Source organism: Paroedura picta, chromosome 17 (assembly GCF_049243985.1).
Source record: "Paroedura picta isolate Pp20150507F chromosome 17, Ppicta_v3.0, whole genome shotgun sequence".
NCBI lineage: Eukaryota > Metazoa > Chordata > Lepidosauria > Squamata > Gekkonidae > Paroedura > Paroedura picta.
The window spans coordinates 22964762-22986230 of record NC_135385.1 but is presented as its reverse complement, the minus strand read 5'-3'; the positions used below and the strand labels follow the sequence as shown (position 1 = coordinate 22986230).

Genomic DNA, 21469 nt, shown 5'->3' with positions numbered 1-21469 from the left:
CCCTCCCTGCTCCACATGCATCCCTCCCTCCCAAAGCTTTGTGAAAGAGGACGACCATCCTGGATAAGAGTGTGGCATTATTCGGGTCCATATTAGCTGTGCTCCTCAGTTAGAACCCCCAAACAAGCTCCCGGCATCTCTGATTGGAGGACTTCAGGTGTACAAGTCGTGATGTCAGGGCTGTCTCAGCCTCACCCACCTCACAGGGGGTCTGTTGTGGGGAGAGGAAAGGGAAGGCGACTGTAAGCCGCTTTGAGACTCCTTCGGTTGGAGAAAAGCAGCATCTAAGAACCAACTCTTCTTCTTCTTCTTCTACAAGCGAGGGTGGCCAGTCTTGAGCCATCTCCTGATTTGGGAGAGAGAGAAATAGTCCCCTCTCCTTTCCCAAGCCAAGCTCTATTTTGGAAATTCCTCTTGCATCCTTCCTCCCCCTGCGGGAGCGTTCCAACCTGTTCCTCATTTATTTTTTTGCATTGCCCTTTTCTACCGGCTCCCTTTCTGCGCAGGTGGCCTTTCCCCTAATCAAAAGGAATTAACGTGATTAAGCTTGCATAACAAACAGCGCCCGCTCGTGCGCTCTTCATATATCAACCGCGAACGGCGCAGAAGACTGCCGATGCGGAGGGCGCAAACTGAGCCCTGGGGACGTCAGCACGGATCGGAGCGGAACGGCGTAATGCCTCTTGAGCCGGGATCGTGCGCTCCTTGGCGGGTGAGGAGCATCGAAGTGACAGGGAGGGCCCTGGTGCCATGGATCAGACAGCACCGATGCACCCTCCCATCTCCCTACTTGGCATGGGATCGCCTACGTGTGCCGGCTGGGCACGTCAGAGATTAGTGCATGCTGCAGAAGCCGATGTGGCTCCCTTTGACTGTGAGCAGAGAGAGGCAACCGGTGCCCGCACGCATGGGATGGTGGATCATCGGGCCCGCCTGAGTAATGTTACCAAGAAGATTGCGATGCATGGGGGGTATGGCTCAGTGGTGGAACCTCTGCTTGGCATACAGAAGGTCCCCGGTTCAATCCCCGGCATCTCCAGTTAATAAGGATCAGGTAGGAGGTGATAGGAGAGACATCAGCCTGAAGCTCTTGAGACCACCTGCTAGTGTGCATAGACAATACTGACCATGCGTCCGTGTGAGAATCAGCTCATCTACTGAAATGAGGGAATGCGCAGACTTCTTAATAGATGAGGGAGGGAATTAGGCTGTCTCACTGCCTACCGGATTCTCATTCTTGGCCCTCGAATATTTGTATCTGAACATTCGTTTTGGGGGGAGGCTAGCCGAGTAGCTAGGGGGCCCCAGGCTTCAAGAACAGGTAAACAGGCATACAGGACAGGTAACTGGGAATACAAAAACCTGTTCACGTCAGGTTTGCTTCCCGGGCCAGACGGGGGCTTTCTTCCCTTTTGTAGGCTAAGCCTTTCAAATAACAACCGTTCATTTCGAAATTTTAATTAGTTTTCTGGGGATAATGCTACCGCTTCTTTGGGGAATATTAGACAAAATTGGTTTGCCTGCTCCGTTGCTGCGGCTTTCACAGGCAGGTGAGCAGGCTGCGCTAGAGAAAGGGGGCTGAAGTATTTGAGGAGGTCGGGCCATCTCTCCTCAACTCGCGGTTATTTAAGAACCCCCCCCCCCCATTTAGGTGCTTCCCCCCCCCCTCCAGTAGAAAATCGTTGGTCACATTGTAGTCTATCTGGAATGGTTACATTTGGGATTTAGCTTTCTCTTTTGTTATTTCAAAGTTCTATGTTGATTCCTAAAGGTTAATTAAAAAATGGAAACTTAATGTTAATCTTCCAAAGTCCACTTGGAGTCGGATCTTGTCCTGATCTCAGGATGCCATCAGTTCCTCTGGATGCTTTGGAATTGGATTCTATTCATTGCACCTCACTGGGACCCTTGTGATCCCCACCCTGAAATCTTCGGGAGTTTTTCAGCCTGGATCTGGCAACCTATCCCATCATCTCCCTCCAGGGTCCAAATACGAGGGGAAATTATTCAATTTTTATTGAGTTGAAAATGCTCCCAGGAAGAGTATGCATTGTATTAATGTTCAGTCCTGCCTCCAAATCCTATTTTGTGCAATTGTTTCCCACTTCCCCCTGGATGACTCTAGGGACTTCTCAGAGAGCAAGATAATGGCACGGTTCTGTGTAAATGTATGGATTTGTCTACATTATGACATCATCAAGGACAACGAGACAGTGAGGGTAGCATTGAGTCCCACGTGTCTCCCTTTGTCACTTTGTAAAGGGTGTGATCCCACCAACCTATGCTACCAATTTTATTTAGCTCTGTGGTGATACTATTAATGGCAAGTGAGGGCTCGGGTGAATGAGGGCAAGAGCAGGTAGTGCGAATCGATAAGCAAGCATCGAGTTCTACATATCCACCTCTCTCACACTGGAAAGTGTGTGAAGCCACTATCCTGTGTTACCAATCAGATTTAGTTTTCTGGTGATACCGGTAAAGGCAAGTGAGGGTTCATGTGAATGAGGGCAAGAGTGGGTGGTGGAAACTGATAAGCAAGCATTGAGTCCCACATATACCCTCCATCACACTGAAACAAGTGTGACCCTACCAACCTTAGTTACCAATCATATTTAGCTCTGTTGTGATACCATTAAGGGCAAGTGAGGGCTCGTGTGAATAAGGGCAAGAGCAGATAATGGAAATTGATGAGCAAGCATTGAGTCTCACAAGTCCCCCTCTCTCACACTGGAGATCTTGTGATGCCCCTAACCTGTGTTACCGGTCGGATTTAGCTCTGTGGTGATACCCTCAAGGGCAAGTGAGGGCACATGAGGGCCAGAGCAGGGGCAGAAGATGGAAATGAATAAGCAAGCATTTTTTTGAGTAATCTAAGTGAGTAGGCATTTTTTTAAAAAAGAACTACGAAAAATTCTTCATGAAAAATTGCAAGTAGTTACAGCTCAGCTCTCTTATAATTGAACTGAACTTTAATCTACACCTGAGGGCAGTGTTCGTCCCCCCCTCCCCCCCACTCCTGCTCAATTGATCCCAACATTATTATTGTTGGCTAATGAGGAATTAATGTAAATTCTAATGAAACCCCATGGCCCTCCGATAGATGAACTTGAGTGCTTATTTCCCCCGTGACGAAGTAGAAGTCCCAATTAAAAACCAAGGAATGGAAAAATTAACACAAATGTGCAACATTTTTAAAGGGAGGATTAGTGTCAAAGCAGTATCATTTTATTATCCGCATATACCGCGAGGGTAATGGGATTGACTGCGGAATGTGGAAGGAGAAGAATAAAAAAAAATCCAACATGCAGGAGACCTCTTAAGGACTTTAAACCGGGTGGGTGGGGGAGTAAGGGCACCATTATGGTGCTTTGAGCAGGGGGTTGGACTAGATGACCCTTGCGACCCTAACTCTCCATTTCTATGTGTGTGAGTGGGTTCAGAGCGGCTGTACGCCACCCACAGGCCTGTTTACAACCTCTGCATTTGCTTTGTGTGTACCCGAGGCTTCTTTGAGATTCTTGGTGTTGTGGTTAAGAGCGCCTGCCTGTAATCTAAAGAACCGAGTTTGATTCCCCATTCCTCCACATGCAGCCAGCTTGGGCGACTTTGGGCCTTGGGTTCGGCATAGAGAGCAGTTGTCAAAAATGGAATATCCACGAATGGAACACACTGGCTACCATGTTCTCTCAGCGAACCTGTCCTGAACCAGCTGCCTTGGACATGGCCCTGCGGAGGCAAAGAAGCTGCTGCCTGATCTCCTGTCATTCTCCGGCCTCTCTTGATGGCCAGAAGAGGCGACACGTGTCAACGGCGGGACATAAAAGCCAATTGGACGCATCGGTGTTTGCTAAGGGCAAATTCCGCCTCGGCTGCGGCTGACGGGGTGTGTTAAACATTACAAAGCACTTGTTTTAGGACAATTATCCCAACGGGCATGACTAATGCCACGTGGGAATTAAACCCTTTGTCCGAGGGCATCTTTTTATTGCAAAGGACAAGGGGGAAGTCGCCGCATCTCACTCCTGGCTGCTCCTTCCGATTTTTTTTTTAAAGATTGGGAAATACAAATGCCCTTTCAAACATGGCAGGGAATTATTGCTCAGATAGCTCTTCTCATGCACAGAACTATACTCTTCACGCAGTCTTGTCCTCGTTTAAGTCCCGCATGATATGGAGTTAGCATTGCTAGCAATATGGGTTTGGGCAATGATTTAAAGATTTGGGACAAAGTAGAGCTGCCAGACAGCCCCCCCCCCCCAGGCCACCAGTGGGTGATGGGAGATTTAGGGCTGCCAGATCGAGGCTGGCCATCCTAACGAGAACCCTATGGATAAATATCTTTCGGAAATTCTGCAGAGAAGCCCTTTAAGCCAGGCGCATAGATCCGAGCGCGTGAAGTTTCTCTGTCGGCTCCCCAGTTAGAAGCACAACCTCCTCTAGGTCAGGTGAAAATGACTAATACAATTATTCCATTCGTTCAGGCGGGACGGAGCTCCTGTTCCAAATTAGAGGTGACTTCTTACGGGAGACAGTCGGTTCTTAATTGCTCGTTTGTCTCGAGGTGTCAGAGAGCACACTGCTTTATTATTTTTCTTTCCTCGACCAACTATGTGTCATTAGAGGGAAGTGGGTTAGTTTTCACACAGACATAGTCAGATTTTTGTGGTGCTGTAAAGGGTTTTTTTTTTGATCCGGGCATATGCACGTCCCATGGGACCCTATTGTGGCCTGTATACATCAGGCCGATTAAAAGAAATCTGTTATTCCGCAGTGTTTGATGTTTGGTCGTCTTTATTGTTATTGCGTGTAATGGAACATCTACCGGGCACGATCAGGACTCTCCAACAGAAGTTTTGACTCTCAGGAGTTCATAACTCCCCGAAATTTCGATCTCCTCTTCCTTCCCCGGCCCTTTAGCAGCACGGAACAAGGATATGACGAGGCGCTTATGTCCGTGAGCAAAGTGTTAATCCGCTTATTTGCTAACTGGATGAGATCTAGCACTTTCTCCCATTCTCTTCTCCAGACTAGGTGGCCAAGACAGTCCTGGAGCTCTGGAAGGCTGAACTTGATCACAGTTAAAATGTGCATTTTCCGGCGAGGAATCATGGCTGGTGTTCCAAACTTCAAATCGGTCGCTTCATTTGGGAAAGCACCAGACATCCAAAAATGCCACACAGCCAAATCCGCAGCGGTTTCCTTTGATTAACATTATTTTTTGTTACACCACCAGCGGGCAGGGAAGAAAATCCAAATGCCAAGATGGTTCCTCTGAAGATAACATTTAAAGAAGAAATCGGAGCCGTTCAGGATCCTGTCTGTCCGCAGAAGTAGGAATCCAGTGATGCAGGGCGAGGGTATCAATTACCCAACCTGGAGCCTTCTGCATGCCAAGCAGAGGCTCTGCCATTGAGCCACGACCCCACTGCAGGTAACTCAGAACCGTAGAATCAAAAGGGAAACTTGGAGGAAGGAGAAATCTGGAAGCATGACAGGTTCAGTGTGTTGCCTCTTGTCCTGAACTCAACGGCTGCAGGAGAGCAAAACAAGCGTTACCAGCAGAGCGCAAGAGCTGGGACTCTCTCAAGCCAACCAGCCGAGCAGCGAGGGCTGCTAAATTAGTCTTTGGAGTAGCTGGGCGCTCAGGTAGTCCATGTATCCGTCTTCAGACTTTTCCGTGACATTTGGCTGGGATTCCGGCCAAGAGGGAACGGAGCCCGGTTCTCAAAACAAATGCGCCCCCTGCAGGGCAGTAGAGACACGTGCAATGTTCGTTCTCCCCCCCCCCCCCCCCCCAAAAAGAGCCTGGGATTGTTCGCCGGTTCCGGCATTTGTATTCTCCGGGCTGTCTCCGCTTGGTTCTCTCTGTGGGCTTAAGCAGCCATGCGTTTGAAGGAGACAGGTAGGAGACAGGGTGTCAACACAAGAGAGGATCAAAAGAAGACCAAATGAGGATGCGAGGCGGGGCGGGGAGGGAGTGGAGAATAACACGGGAGGGAGGGGAAGAAATGTCATCAAATGAAAAGTCTGTAGAGTGCCTGGTTCAGTGGCTTGTGAAGGCTGTGTTACGGGGGCATTGGGGAGAGACGTGCAGTTAGCACATTCAGATTAGGACCCTCCTGGTGTTTTTCGAATCCGTGTCCTGATTGACTCCTCTGGAGGCTTCTTGCTCCTTTGAACACACTTCCTGTCTTCATTCCCCCCCACGAAGCTAGTCAGTTAGACTGCTAGGACTATCTCTCTCCTCTCTTCTTCACAAAGCTGTTGTTGTTGTTATTATTTATGTACAATAGAAACCGAAATATGTCTACACGTGTTGTATTTCTGGATAAGGACAGAAGTGGCTTGAAATGTTATCTGGAACCCTGCTGGTTGTCAAGGGGAACTCTCCAAGGTCCTGGAAGTTGTATCCGGCCAGTGGCTCTTCCAGTCAACACTCTGTGTCCCACAGTGCACAAAGCCCAGGGGCCATCCAGAGGTCCACTAGCAGGGCCAGAAGCCCTCCCCCTCTTGCTCCCTCCCCAGCACGAAGAATACAGAGCATCCTATCTCCAGACAGAGAGAGTGCTCCCTCTGGATAAAAGATGACCAAACTGTGAACATGCTGGCAGGGGCTCATGGGAACTGTAGTCCATGGACATCTGGAGAGCCACTGGTTGGCCACCCCTGCTCTAGGCCTTGTGGCTAACAGCCACAGAAGGGCCTCTCCTGCATCCAAGGCCCGGGCGCCCATCTCCTCTGCAGCCTGGGTTCTGCTGAAATGACCCCCACCAACCTCACGGAGCCAAATCAGGGGCCGTCAGCTCTGCTGATGTCATAACCACAGCTTCAGGCCCAGGAATTTTGCAGCAGGCAAGCCCTGGGGCGGCACCCGAGCCCTTCCGTTCTGCAGTGCAGAGATGGCTAGCCAGCAAGAGATTGTTCTACAATACTATGGCCATTGCTGATTCTAGTCCAGCAGTTACCAAAGGGCTGCAGTAGACTTTCACCTGGCCTTGGAAACCTGAGAGAGAAAGAAAGAGAGGGAGACCTAGGAGAGCTCCTCAAAACACCCTTGCTGTTTATATGCAAGCGACCAAATGGTTAAAATACACATTCTCGGGGTGGACGGACTTACAACTGGTGTTTTAGGATTCTGCGCCAATGGAGGGATATTTCCCTCTTCCCCCCTGCTTTCTGAGTCCTCCTCTTCTTTTTCTACGGCCGAAGAATTTTCCTGGAGGATAGCCGTTCTTTGTGGCCCAGAGGCGAAACACTGCAGGGACCATGCTAATTAAGCCTGCAAGCTTTAATTGATTAATTGGTGTGGCTAATAAACTAAAGATTTAAGTGGAGGTTAAAATTCCCTCCAATTAATTGGTACAACGCAGAACGATTGTGGGAGCTGGGAGCTTGCCACGACACATGCCTTATGGTCACGGCTCCATCTCTCAGCCCCACGCCAGGTGGGGAGGCCGAAGGGAAGATCTCCCTCACGCTGGAGCTGGGCCAGGCTGGCTTTCTCCCTATTGGCGGAGTTTAAGTGAGCAAGCGGGGAGCACAGCACTGGGTGCTGACTGAATAAACAGTTTTATTGAGAAGAGAAGCCAAGAGCCTTAAGACACAGAGAGCAAAATTTGCTCACGTTCCCCAGCAGCAAGGAGATTGGCCACGGCCTGGTAGAAAGCTCTTCCAATGAGATCGGAGCCCTGAAGCACCTTCAAAAGCCCCACCAGGCTGCAAAGTGGAAGCCTAAGCCAACCTCTGGATGAACCCGGCCTCTCTGCCAAAATCCTCTCTGTCAAAATGCGTACCAGACAGCCGGGCCTTCAGCACTCGACATTTTGGCTCTGCCGTGTTTCTGTGGCACGAAGTTATCTGCACCAACCCAAACAGGCCGTAATAGAATCTCCCACTCGTTTGGGGTAAAACGGTGGGCAATGGCTGGAAAGAAGAGCTGGGTTCGATTCCCCGCTCCTCCTCCATTTGCAGCCAGCTGGGTGACCCGGGACCAGTCCCAGTTCTCTTTGAGCTGTTCTCGCAGTTCTCTCAGAGCTCTCTCAGCCCCACCGACCTCACGGAGTTGTGCAGAGAGGAAGGGAAAGGCGTTGGTAAGCGGCTTTGCAACTCCTTCGGGCAGTGAAAAGCAGCAGGATAGAATGACACAGTGAAGAACTTTGTACCCCGGTGCTACCTACCTCCTTCCCAAGCGACATTTTAAAAAATCTACATAGCCTTTCCAGGAGGGGAAAAAACATTCAGCCTTGCTCCCTTTCTAACAAGACTCGGTGGGCTGCAGGAAAGTTCTTGGATGACATCATGGCACCCCTGGGGCATATAAATCAGACGGCGGACCCAGGTTCATCCGGGCTGGGCCGAGAGATCCTCAGAGGGGCTTGGTGGGCCCTGAAAGGGGCCCTGTCTGAGCAGAGGGATCACTGCCAAGGTGGGACAGGGAGGTGCAGGCATTCGTCCCCGCTTTGCATCTTTCTCAATGGCCGTCGCGACGGCAGGGATCTCTTCCGCAGTGGACAGGCCGACGTGATAAGAGCGGTCCGTGAGTGACAATTCCTATCTGGCCAGATTGATGGAGAGATTGGCCCAGCGCCCCCCCCCCCCCCGAGACCTGGCTGACTGCTGAGGCAGCAATAACTCTGACTGATCTGCTCATTAAAGTTTAATATTTCCAAACTTCTTTATCCTTCCCCATCGGAGATCTTTCCTAATGCAAGAGGTAGCTACACTGGAGACTGATTAAAAACCTTCCCCGTCACTCCCCACCGCCCCCCACCCCTACTTTGCTCCCCGCCTGAGATCGTATTTCTGCAGCCACCGCAAAAAAAATCCCAAAATTAATCACCGGCCTTTGTTAGTTGCTGCGTGCGGAAGGGGGGGGGGGAGAAACCATCGGAGGTGAAACGGGCCCACGCTGGGTGTTTAGAATCAGCCGTTCGAGGAATCTCGGGGGATGCACAGATGCCAGGGCCTTTCCCCTGGAGCTGTCAAGAGGACGCAGCAATATTTTTTAAAACAAGCCCTACATTTTATGCAGGAGATTGAAGTCTGTGGGGGATTCTGGACCTTCTTCTACCAGCAAGCCAATGCAGGGAGACAAGGTAGGGGAAAGGAGAGGAGATTTACTTCCCCTGGACTAGACACAACCTGTCCCCATAACAATTCAGTCCCGGCCTTCAGTCTCCCAGTCTTCTCAACAGCTCTCCTCCATGAGGTTGGCCATGGCCTTCCTCTACAGAGCCTTCCTGGGTGGTCTTGGCGCCCAAAGTACCACCCTGCTTAGCTTCCAAGATGGAGCTACATCATGCCTGCTTCCCTCCCACCCTGAATCTTAGACGGGACACCAGAGCAATTCCACGGACATCTCGGGAGTATGTTCCGAAGACCGTCCGTCATGGTGCCCTGCTATGACCTTTCCAACTGTCTCCTCCAGCCTCAACCGTACCTCCCGTGGCCCAAATGGATAAGACAGGTGCTCGTAAGATGGAGATTCCCAGGGTCTTCCCCCAAAGCTGGAAAGGTCTCCTCTCCCCAAAATCTGAGCTCGAGGACATCTAACGTTTTCCGTCACGGAGGTCTGTGCGTGCCCACAGGAATGCCCGGGCAAGGTGCGGAAAAGGAAGTCCATGGCAGCGACACAGGCCGATAGGACACCCTTGCTTTCGTCCCGTCTGAGATTAGCATTTGCTGAAGAGAAATGCATTTTAGCTGACGGGGTGGCGAAGGGAGAGCCACCAACCGGGGGAAAGGAAAGCCATCCTGAGCAAAACATTTCCCTCCGCCGTGCTTTACCTCGCAGATGCAAAGCCGTCCGATTTTGAGATTGGATCTGCCCTGTCGGGTCCGATCAACTCTGTTTGGACAAGGAGACAGGAATGCTTGGGAGGGGGGGGTAGCATCTGGAAAGGCCTCTGGCAAACATCTGGCCTTCGGAACTGCATTCCTCAGATTGAAAAGGTTTTATTTGTTTTGGGTGTGCACAAAACGGGAAAGAAACGCCGAAAAGAATTGGAAGCCAGCAGACGATCGAGAAAGGAAATCCTTTGCCTGTATTCCTGTGCGTACTCAACCCGTGTCCGAATAAATATGAATGCAGAAGGTGGCTCCCCTATTTCGGTGTGCCGGCTTGGGTGTAACGCAGAGCTATTGAAGAACCTCTTCAAGAGGTTTCCTTAGAGCCCGTCCCTTTTAACAGGGCAGTAGGGTGTCTCCGCACTCTACGCTTATAAGGGCTGAATATTCTTCTTGGGATGAGGTTTTTAGCAAGGCCTCTTCCAAGCACGGCTGGCTCCCTCCCCCCACCGGCTTGCCCATTTGTCAAAAGGCAAGATTTAAGAAAGAAAAACAACCAATGACGTCGCTCAAATAGAATCGCAAGTCCTCCACATGAACACATACGAAACTGCTGGATACTGAATCAGAACCTTAGTTCGTGAAGGTCGGTATTGTCTGCTCAGGCAGGCAGTAGCTCTCTGGGGCAGTAGAGCACTGTTAGTTTTCCTGGCAAGGGATTGAGATTTTCGAAACACCTGGAGGCCAATGAGACTCAAAGGGTCAAGGGAAGAGATTGGCCATGCCCTGCTAGCAAAATTACTAGCTGGTGGAAATTTGATGATATGCACAGGAGCGAAACAGAAGGCTGGAATCTGTGTTATCTCTTAAGTCGGAGCATCCTTCGGGGACTCCCCAGACCAAACTCTGGAAAATCCAGCTTTGAGCATAAACCTCGGTGGTTTGGGGCCTCGCTGGCGGAAATGCAGAAAACGGAACCAGAGAATCTGGCTGGTTTTCCAGGACCTGAGTGGGGGTATTAGAAGGACGGAAGAAGAACTGCGTCAGAGTTTGAGTCAATTGCTCAGGGGGTTGGAATAAGGACACGGCTTGCCTTTGTGAGTCATCACAAGCCCGTATGAGCCAATGGGCAGAGGAAATTTGAGATTGTCACTTGGGTACGCCGGAGAGCGTAGGTTTAGAGAGCCAGAAAGGAGACCTAGAGGCCATCCAGCCTACCCTTCTTAGTGCAGGCAACGTAAAGCTAAAGAGCTGTTTAACATCTGCTTGGAGAGCTTAAGGTTCCAGGGAGATTCCAGCATAGGGGGGAAACATGAGCAAATTAAAATTCTGGCATGACACCCCTCTTCTAAGTGAACTCTGTGCATATAAAAACTACATCATAATTGTAAGAAAAAAAGTAAAACCCCCAATGCAGCATAATTATAAGAGCTAGACCATAAGAAATACATCATCATACCCCCTCCAGGAATGTTGTGCCGGTGCTGGATGCCTCTCCCCAGTGGGAAGTTCCACCCCAAAATCTATCCCCCAAAACACTGGCAGATAACAAATATGCAAAAGGTGCAAAATGCCGGTCTGCTTAAAGAAAAAAAAAAAAGCTTTATTGAGAAATAAACTAGCCTGGTATAGAAAGAGGAGGGAGAGAGAGAGACCTAACTGTCTTACCTGTTCTGTTATCTCCATTCTGTCTGTTCCAGAGGAGGGAGTGTATTCAAAGGAGCAGGAAGTCTGCAGCTGAGCCAATCAGAAGGCTGGGGAAGAATATTTTTGGGGAAAACCCAGCAGTTCCTATTTTAACTATGCTAAATACACATCGCCTCTGATGCCCCCTGCAGGATCTTCCTCATAGGACGTTGAATCAGGCATAGCACAGACCTTGCAAATTCCCACCGCTTCAAGGGGCCTTTCAGAGAGAAAACAGACAAGAAGAACTGAGCAGACACAAATATCCCAAGGAAAATACACCGGATGGTTCTCCCTTGCATCCTCTCTGTGTCTCTCTTTCCTTGACGCTTCATCTCTCTACCTGTTCTTTCTGCAGATAAGCCTTGCTGCTGTAGATGGCAGCAGAAGCTAAATTTAAAATATATATATATAATGCAGACAAACCTCGGGCACAGAATAAATATTCATCTCCCCCCCTCCCCCAGACACACACACAAAGGCCCCTCAGAAAAGAAATGCATTTGGGGCCGTCCCGGTTCATGTTTTATCTCAAGGTCTTTGGAGGTTATCCTTGGGGGAGGGGGCTAAATGGATTAGGGGCCATGGGAGCCTCATTATACAGGGCAAAGTTGGGACGGGGGGGCAAGCCGGGTCAGTCTCCGGAGAGAGAAGAGCAGCCAATTGAGTTTTCAAAAACCGGCACCAAATCTGTGCTTAGCTTTGCATCTTCTCTGCCGCTCCACCCCGACGCACGCAAGGCTGGCTCCTGGAGCGAGAACAGAATAAAATCAGAGCAAGCCACAGGCACGGAACTGCTTTAGAAGGGAGGCTAGACGGATTCTAGGGCCAATCGGTGGCTCCTAACCATGGTGACTAAAGGGAGCCTCCATGTTCAGAGGCAGTCAACCTCTGACTCCAGGCTGGGGCAGGTTCAGCTTGGAGAAGAGGAGGTGGAGAGAGGACAGGAGGGCTCTTGTGATGTGTCTGAAGGGCTGGCCTCTCTTCATTTTTCTTCCACCCTCAATGTTCTGCCTGGCAAACACACAAAATTAAGTGAAATGGGAAGGCGGCGGTGGGGGCAACCGGGGTGGGGAGAACCTCAAAGGGCCTGGTGCCATTATTTCGAAAACTCCCCTCTTTGTTGAGGTGAGCTGCAGAGAAGCCATGCCCGAATTGGCACGAGGTACAAACAGAAGGAACGCTGAAAAGCCGTGGGCGTTAAAGTTTATGGCTCCGTTAATGCGCTGCTTTGGGGAAAATGAGACTGTAATATTGATAGTAAACCCTGCGTCATAAAAGGGGACCTGGAGAAGGGCAATGCCCACCCCTTTCTCGGTCCTTTCTTGGTCGTAGCAAGAAGCCAGTGACTCTCTCTTGTGATGGGCAGGATGCTGAATTGAGCTACTAAGAAGTTTTTGGGTGAGACATCTCCAAGGAGGGTCAAGATCACTGAAACCTGGGAGGCAAGTCCAGCAACCTATTAGGGATTCTCTGATCTGAGGACAGGGCGAAATCACCTGCCGTTTTGGTAATTGGGCAACCTTAAATGAAGGAATTCAGCCACCTCCCACGACAATCTGTTCTTTTGTTGTGCAGCTCTGACCGTTCGGGAGCGACCTTGAAATTCAGCGGAAATCTACCCTTCCTTTTTGAGTGATTTCCACCCGTTCATCCTGGCCCGGCCCTCTGGAGCAAGGGAGAGAAGAAATCCCTGCTCCAGCATCCCTGGACAGGAAGGAAGGATCTCTCCTTTCCGAGAGCATCGAGTTGCCTCCACGAACGTCTTCATTCCCCCAAAATGATGATCCGGTGCTGGAAAGGAAGTTAGTTATTGGCAGAGAGGGAAGGCATTCTGCAGGGGCCGCCCTCGGAAGAAATATATCCTTAATTTCTGGCTAATGGGAAATCCTTACATCTGATCAATCTGAGACGTTTTGGAGGAGATGCCGCGTGGACGGCTGTGCAGGGAAAGTCAATCGGAAGCTGATTTAGGCCATCTCGAGAAGGGACGTAATTTAGCGGCAGAACCATGGCGGTCCCAGTGGTTCGATGCGTTACGGGGCCCGTGATATCCATGTGTCAGCTAATAAGTTTTCCCGCCCAATCAATTCCGCATGTAGCCCTTCCCTGACCCGGTGGACGTGGAATCCGTGCAAATCCCTTTTTGGCACACGCTACGCCAGAAACGAAAGCGTTTCCCGACTCAGATACCTGTTCCTGCAACGATGCCTCTCTGCTGGGCCTGCTGCCCGTACTAAGCCTCTGGAGAAGCTGCTATTGGGGAGACCCGCTAAGAGCTTCACAGTGGTAAAGCTCTCCAGATGAAGGTAAACTCCCGAATTCTGTGGATCAGATGAACAGGATATCAGACCAGGAGCTTGGCTGTCGGCCTTTGGCTCATCTACTGAGCATAGGGTTGCAAGATGTTATCTTGCCTGCTAATAGCCAAGTTGAGGAATTCCTGGAGTTTTGGGGGCTGGCCTTTGTAAGTTGGGCTACGTGGCCCCTCGCCTCCACAAGCCCCGCCCTCCTTAGGCTCCACCCCCCGACCTCCACGTCTTTCCCATTGGGAGCTGGCAGCTCTGTTTGTGTGGATTCTGGGACCCGGGAAGGCTAAGCCCCACAAAAAGGATTTTCTCTGGATGGAGCTGGCAAATCCCTCTGCTCTGAGCGAAGGTTAAGGACGTGATTGACTCGGAGAAATGATTCCCAACCCTGTTTGTTTTAGGGGCCGGGCAGATCTCTCCTGCAGCCGATTATTTTCTCATTTCCCACTGACCTTTCCCTTGACCTTTTCCCCCTAGACTGGTGCAGGCGCAGCGTGGAAGTGATAAACAACCCCCCTCCCCAAACGACAGACCGTGAAATTGCTAATTAGTTCTCTGAGTGCTTTTCTGTTGTCTTCTGGAGGACTTTTCCCCGGCTCAGGGATCACCAACAGAGCTGCAAATCTTTGGCCGGAGCAGATTCTTTGGGTTGGTGGCCTGAGGAAGGCAGTGCTTGGGGCATGAGGGGACCTCAGGAGAGCATCATGTTGCAACGTCCCCCTTCCAAAGTGGCCGTATTCTCCAGGGGACCTGATCTCTCTTGCCCAGCTGCCATCCCAAGAGCCCTCCAGGCACCACCTGGAGCTTGGCAACCATCAGACAGCATTGTCTCACAAACACCTGTGCCTGCTTTATACCGGATCGAACCATTGGTCCGTCTAGGTCAGGGGAGGTTTGGTGTTTGAGTTCTGGGGCAACAAAACTCCCGTTGACAGATGCAAAGCTTCCTTAGCACAGAGGGAGGCTCACTCGTTTAGCAGGATTGCATATAGGATTGCTTCAACCAACACGGTTGCACACACCGGTGGTCCGTCTGTCTGTTTCTCTGTTTGTGTTGATGGAGGGCAGGAGCAGCGTTGGCTGGGCTCTTGGCAAAACGCCCAAGTCAGAGGAGCAGAATCGCTCTTGGAGAGGTAAATACGTGTCTGTTTAGAAAGCGTTCTGCGGCACACGTAATATATGATTTTCATTTTTGGAGGGGGAAAAAAGCCCTGTTCTCAGAGGAGTTGGGCTGCCTCTCTGCCATTGTTAGAAGCCGGTAATATGCATGAATTTCTCCCCCAAAGACCTGTTTACCTGGTAGCTTTATAGGATCCCGCCGGTACCATTAGAGGCAAATAATACGAACCTTTTAAAGGCACTGAAACGCCGGGGAAAGGGGCATTTTGGGCTCCACCTGGCAAACTTCTGTGAACTGAGGCTGATGGGGAATGGGTGGGCAGAAGGGGTGGTGTCGGTGCTTGGCTCATGTGGCCCTTTCTTGCAGGCCCAGGGAAATCCCGATTGCCTCTTTGGGGTCAGGAGGTGAATCTCCTGCAGGCCAGGATTTGCACTGTGGTGACTTATCTGCAAGTGATACAGCTATATTGGTGTGATGGCCTAGGATGATCCCCAAACTCTATGATAAGACCCCGTTCCCCCTCCCTGCCTCTCAACCCCAGGCAAACAACTGAGCCCCCCTCATCCTCTCCTTCACGGCTGGCCATAGTTGGTTTGCCAGCCTGAGGGGTGTGGGGGACAGATGTGCGAAATGGTTTTGACACAACACCGCCGAATTGGAGTCCAATGTCACTTTTAGGCCAGCAAAGGTTTATTCAAGGTGCGAGCTTTCATGTGCGTGCAACGGAACAGGGATCACAAAAAGAGAAAGGGAATTGCTAGCACTTGAATCCACTTGGCTTGGACCTGTTTTAAATTTTTACGTTTTTTGAATCTTACGGCCGTGAGCCACATTGAGACCTCTGGATAGGGGCAGCATGCAAACAAGCAAGCAAGCAAGCAAGAAAATAAATAAATACATTTTGCTTCCTTTCCTACAAAACACCCTCGACCATCTGTTGGCCAGCGAATAGTTTGTCCAAATCGAAGCTAGCAGGTCTCCAATGCTCAGGCCCATTTTAGTGTCAGGCCCACCTGAGCCAGGTGCAGGTGACGAAGCAATCAGAATGCACCCTGGGCGGAACCTTCTAGAAAATTACCTCAGCGCTCCTGACTCTGGCCTGCACCCCATGGGCCCCTTCTGTGCCTGGGCCCAGGAGCCGAGAGGAGGCCTGCCAGGAGTAGTAGCACCAACTAGGTGGAAACTCTTAGTTGCTACACGCAGCCGCCCTAGGGGGGGGAGGAATCCGGGGGGCTGTGCCTCTCCCTGAAATGTGGTCCATTTGGAGCCGCTGCTGGCCAGAGTTGACGACAGCATGCTTAGCAGAGCCATCTTCTCCTCCGCTCTGAGGCGTTTTTGCAGGGGCTGCCGCGTGGCATGAGGAACCAAAGCCGCCCAAGAAGCTGCGGCTGTGTTAAGCAGGGATGAGGAGGATTCGGGCTTTTAATAAAGGTGGTAGCTAGCGAAGAGCCGGCGATAAATTATTGAGTGCCGCTGCAATATTCAGCAAAAAAAAAATTCTCCTCTTTAATTTGCTCCCATCGGCCTCTTTTAAAGCCCCTGCCCCTTGAAAGAAGGAGGGGAGGATGCTGGGCAGGTGAGCGCCTTCCTGCTTCTTACGGGGCTTTCTGACTCCTCGGCCTCTCCAGAGATACCTTTTGCTGCTCAGGCAATGGAGGTGCTTGGGATGGATGGGCATCTGTTCTGATGTTCTGAACATCTTTTTGCACTGCTGTCCAAGACGTTTGCACGATGGCGAGCAAACTGAAGCAGGGGCCCCCAACATGGCACCTGGGGGCACTCTGCCGCCTGCTGGTGCTTTTCCAAATGTTTTCAGAAACCGGGTAGGTATTGCCCAGCCAGTCTTCTTCATGGCCATTGGAGATGGGATGGGTTGTGATGTTTTTTAAGACATGGCTTTGCCTGCAGCTGCTACCCTAACAGAATGGTCTTTGTCCTGGGATGGAAGGTAAGCTGTGGCGGCCATTTTGTGCCTGGCTCCGCCTCCTGCCGTGGCCATTTTGCGGCAGCCATTTTGTGGCTGGGCCGGCCGCCCTGTGTCAGCATTCCGAAGACGGCAGCTGGCTCAGAACGCCGTCCCTCTAACTTAAAGCAGTGAAAATAGTAAAAAATGGTAAAATCAAGAGTACTTAGACTGCCGAGAAGAGGGATAAAGCATCCCGGGATGCTTTTGGAGGGTGGAGTCCGTGTCACTCAACCCCACTCAGGTCCATCCCCAAATCTCCTGCTAGGGTCATATTCACGCGCGATCGATCAGCAGTCAATTTTGAATCGAAGAGCTCATTGGCACAGCCAGAAACCTTTGCCCCTTCTTCCCGCAGTCCTTCCAGCGGTCTTGGAGGAGCCAAGGGGCGCAAAATCAATGCAGGAAGCTGGCTTCCCCCCCCTCTTCCTCAGCGTCTACGCCAAAGTGTTAGCTGCAGCCTTTCACCAGCTAAGCGGAATCGGATTTCACAGGCGGATAAGCAGAAGGGCCCGGCCAAGAGACAAACAGCCCCTGGGGGGAAGGAGGAAGAAGGAGGACTCTTCACCAAATCCCATTTGTCAGGTGGAGGTGAGATCCGAGGCTGTTTTATTGAGCTAATGCAATGTCCCCTCATCTGCTTGGGTCCCGCCGGCTGCTGGAGGGCTGCGGGTTGTCGAAATCCCCCTCGGCGCTCTTGGGATCGATGAGGAGAACAGGACTGTTAATCAACTCATTAAATACTGCTTAGAGTAATAATTTTAGGTAATGGGGCAATTTCCAAGCCTTAATGACAATCCGTAGCCAGGATGGCGGAACCGAGGTGTCTTAGGGAAGGTGAGGAGCCAAAGTTTCACGCCCTGGAATGAGAGTTGAATAAAAGTTCCCCTCTGCATACCGCAGAGGAAGGTGGGGCTTGAGAGAGCTCCAAGAGAACGGCTCTGTGAGAAAAGCTCTGTGAGAACTGAGCGGGGCCCAAGGTCACCCAGCTGGCTGCATGGGGAGGAAGGAGCGGGGAATCGAACCTGGCTCTCCAGATGAGAGGCTGCTGCTCTGAGCCACGACACCACGCTGGCCCCTTGGATGCCCCAGTAATGAGAGACAGAAGGGGCAATTCTTTCTGCAGTGGAATTATTCCGATGCCGAAACCCTTTTCCTCCCTCCTGCGAGTGTTTTTGCTGCAGCTTTACTTGGCTCGAAACATTGACTATTCTCCGCACGAGACCTCATGCCTTCCTAGCATCTGCTTGGGGGCTATTTGCCGGTGAGGTTCCCTGCAGGCTCCCCGTGCGTGTGCCCATTTAGGAAGGCGGTAATGGAGACCTTCTCTGGTGTGCGGCTAATGGGCGACAGGCACCACGATCTCCCAGCAAACGGCTCTCGTAGATCTCAGTCCTTTGTTGACACAGGGCCGAGTCTGCCCCGTTCTAAGCAGACCCACAGAAGCTGCTCAGATTTTGCTGGGAAGGTACTAAAGGGGAGCAGAGGAGAAGCTGAAGGAGTGGGAAAACAGTGGCTTGGCACACAGAAGGACCCAAGTTCAATCCCCGGCTTCTCCGCTGTGCTCACGGCAGTGGCTGTAATGTGCCCGAGTCCCAAAATTGACAGGGTGTGGCAGGCAAGACGGACTGGACCACGCATTCCTCCGTGGCCTGTAAATCCCACCCCCTTGTTGCACTTATAGACACGGACCGGCGTCTCTTGGCAGGGCCCGCATGTTGCACAAAGGGGGAGCAGGTGTTATTTAGACTAAATTGACCTTGAAATTGATTTCTTTATTTTATGACCTTCTGAAGAGAGATTAGTGCTGTTTCTTCCTCCCTTTGAGGTGCAAAACAATTTACATGGTAATGGAAGGCCGAGGCCGCAGAATCAATGGCTAGGAGGGAGTGCTGCTTCAAACGGGGCAGCCGTGGGTCTCCGCCTCGGGGACACGTTGCTTTCTGACATCAGGGATAAAGACCTCAAGTCTGCTCTCCCTTTGGAAGCCAGATGTGTGGGCAGCTGCATAGAGGACCTGATGATATGTACCGACCAGTCTGTAATTTCCTCTGGAGCCTCTTAAAAAAAAAACAGGGGAGGGGGTTTACATTAGCCACACTGCAGCGGGGAGATTCGGATCCGGGGCTCCCGGATCTTACTGCAAGACTCGAACCCAGCCCTTGCTGGGTCCAAACAGCTTCCCACTCCAAGCAACCCCTTTGCATGACCGACGTAGGGGTGTCCAATCACTGCCTCTCACATAGTTTAGCCCTCAGTCCAGATGCTACATCGAATGCACCCTCTAAGGTGTCCTTTCTCGTCTCTCTTTCTATCTTTTGACAATCCAGAGCTGTGAACCTGATGCCACGGAGTCGGTTTCCAGGGCCAGGAATAGCCCCCAAGATCCGGTAAGTCGAAATTTTTTGTCGAATGCATTAGACCAGGGGTAGTCAAACTGCGGCCCTCCAGATGTCCGTGGACTACAATTCCCAGGAGCCCCTGCCAGCGAATGCTGGCAGGGGCTCCTGGGAATTGTAGTCCATGGACATCTGGAAGGCCGCAGTTTGACTACTCCTGCATTAGACTCTGTAACAGCATCATATGTTTGTTTCCTCTTGTGGTTCTGAGATCATCCATCGACAACAAGTTTTCGTGGGTGCGTTTGCAAAACAGGGCATGCCTCTAAGATGGATCGTGCACTCATTTTAAGAAACCACGATGCTCTCTGGCGCATTCCGGGGGCCAAAGATGCAGCCTGCCTGCAGAGGAGCTTGCCTGTTGCACCTCTTAATGAGTCACTGATTTTGTGGTGTGTTTATGTGCTCTTCAAATCCTTTTATCCCATCGTCATACGGATCACAAGCTGCTGGCGGAGAGGCTGAAACCGGATTGCATCACAGCACACAGAACAGCGAGGGAAAAGAAACAGGTAAATAATAGCAACGGCAGATCCGTCACATGACAAGAAAGTGAAGGTCACGGAGATCTCTGCTAATGAATGCCATGTTGACAAACGACAGGTTTGGGTTTTCAGGCGACCGGGCTGTGATGGCCCCATTAATACAGCCACGAAAACCGTATTAGCTATGATTTTACTCAGCTTCGTTATTTAGGAGTTCACTTTCAAGCTATTTTGGCCTGGAGGGCTCATCTTAAGAACACTCATAACGCGACCCGAACGGTAATAAAGGCCATAATACGTTTTTTGTGCTGCAAAGGTGGCCCGTTTGTCCTTGGCAGTGTTTTCATCTTTAACGCAAAGTCGGTGGGCAGCTTCTAGGGCTGCTGGTTCTAGGTGGGGGAAACCCCTGGAGATTTTGGGGGTGAAGCCTGGGGAGGGGAGGGACTCAGTGGGGAATAATTCTATAGAGCCCAACCTCCAAAGCAGTTCTGATCTTGGTCCTCTGGAGGTCCACCGTAATAGCAGAAGGTCTCAAGGAGCTGCTAGGATGCCGGCAATCCTAGCAGCTTCCTCTACAGTGCTCCAGCATGGATCGTGGCCAGTAGAGAGAGACACTAGATTCTCTGTTGCTGTTATTTCTCCTGGAGGGCACACAGATGCCAAGTGACCTTTCAAGCGTAGACTTGGGCTTAGAATCTCCAGACTCATGAGCCTTTGGTGTTGACTGGAAATGTTATTTGTCACAGAAGCAAATGGGTGTCTCTGTTTCTCAGAACATGACCCCACCGAGGTCCTTCCCCTTCCCCAACCCTGCCACCCCAGGCTCCATTCCCAAATCTCCAGGGGTTACTCAACCCAGAGTTGGCATCCCTAGTTAAGCGGGTTGCATTCTGCTTTAAAACAGCACCACATTTGTCCGCCATTCCCCAGAACGATGTATCCAAGGAAGAAAACAAGAAATCAATTTGCAGCTTCTTTGGGGAGATGAATAGCTGTTTGTTCTCAAATGAGTAAGTTGGTTGGGAAGAGGATTCATTAAGCGATATACAGGTTTCCTTGGAAAAGGAAACAACTGGGGGATAATTCTTCCAAGACTTATTGGTAGGGAGAGCTGAACTTTAGCAGGCGTTTCAAAATATCGAACCTCTTCTCCCGTGCGTGCAAACCTTAACTGGGCTCTTGAGTTGCAGTTTCTGGTTTCAACGCAGGTGCAGGTGCACCTCTGGTGACATGATTTTATACATATGATTGTATAAATATAATAATAATAATAATAATTGATTTGTAGCCCTCCCTTCCAGGCGGTCAAGGTAGGTAACATCCAGTTTAAAAACTTTGAAACAATCACACTGACACAACCAGCTCTCTAAGAATACCTAGACAGGGGAAATATGCGGGACATACCGCCAAGCAATATTGAATCGACCACTAGGGGCAGCAAAACACATGTGAAAGCAATATACCCCAATAAAGCTATTGAGACACACAAGAGATCAAAATGAGAAGAGTCCAGGGTTTGTGGCTGGTTTTGTAGGCTGTGTGGATGTGTCTTTTTACAAGCAATACTGATTACTGTATAGGTCAAACATATATCATCCCTATGAACAATGCTCTAAAAATGCGTGCTCTTTCGGTATGAGGAAATAGTGCCCTAACACAAGACAATAAACAGAAATTCAGAGATTGCTTGGCACAACAGAGGTGTGCCACAAAGGCCCCAC

At 50.7% G+C, this 21469-nt stretch overlaps 1 protein-coding gene across 21 annotated transcripts in view; it reads left to right on the top strand.

The window, feature by feature from the left end:
* Positions 1–21469, top strand: part of RBFOX1 (RNA binding fox-1 homolog 1) — an 832795-nt gene that overhangs the window by 74001 nt on the left and 737325 nt on the right. For 19 of the 21 annotated variants that reach the window (XM_077316478.1, XM_077316476.1, XM_077316480.1 and 16 more), the window contains exons 3-4: positions 17223–17455; positions 19195–19254. In XM_077316478.1, the coding sequence (XP_077172593.1) occupies positions 17223–17455; positions 19195–19254 (293 nt within the window). The remainder of the gene's footprint in view (positions 1–17222; positions 17456–19194; positions 19255–21469) is intronic. The other 2 variants (XM_077316494.1, XM_077316493.1) reach the window with 1 other exon arrangement.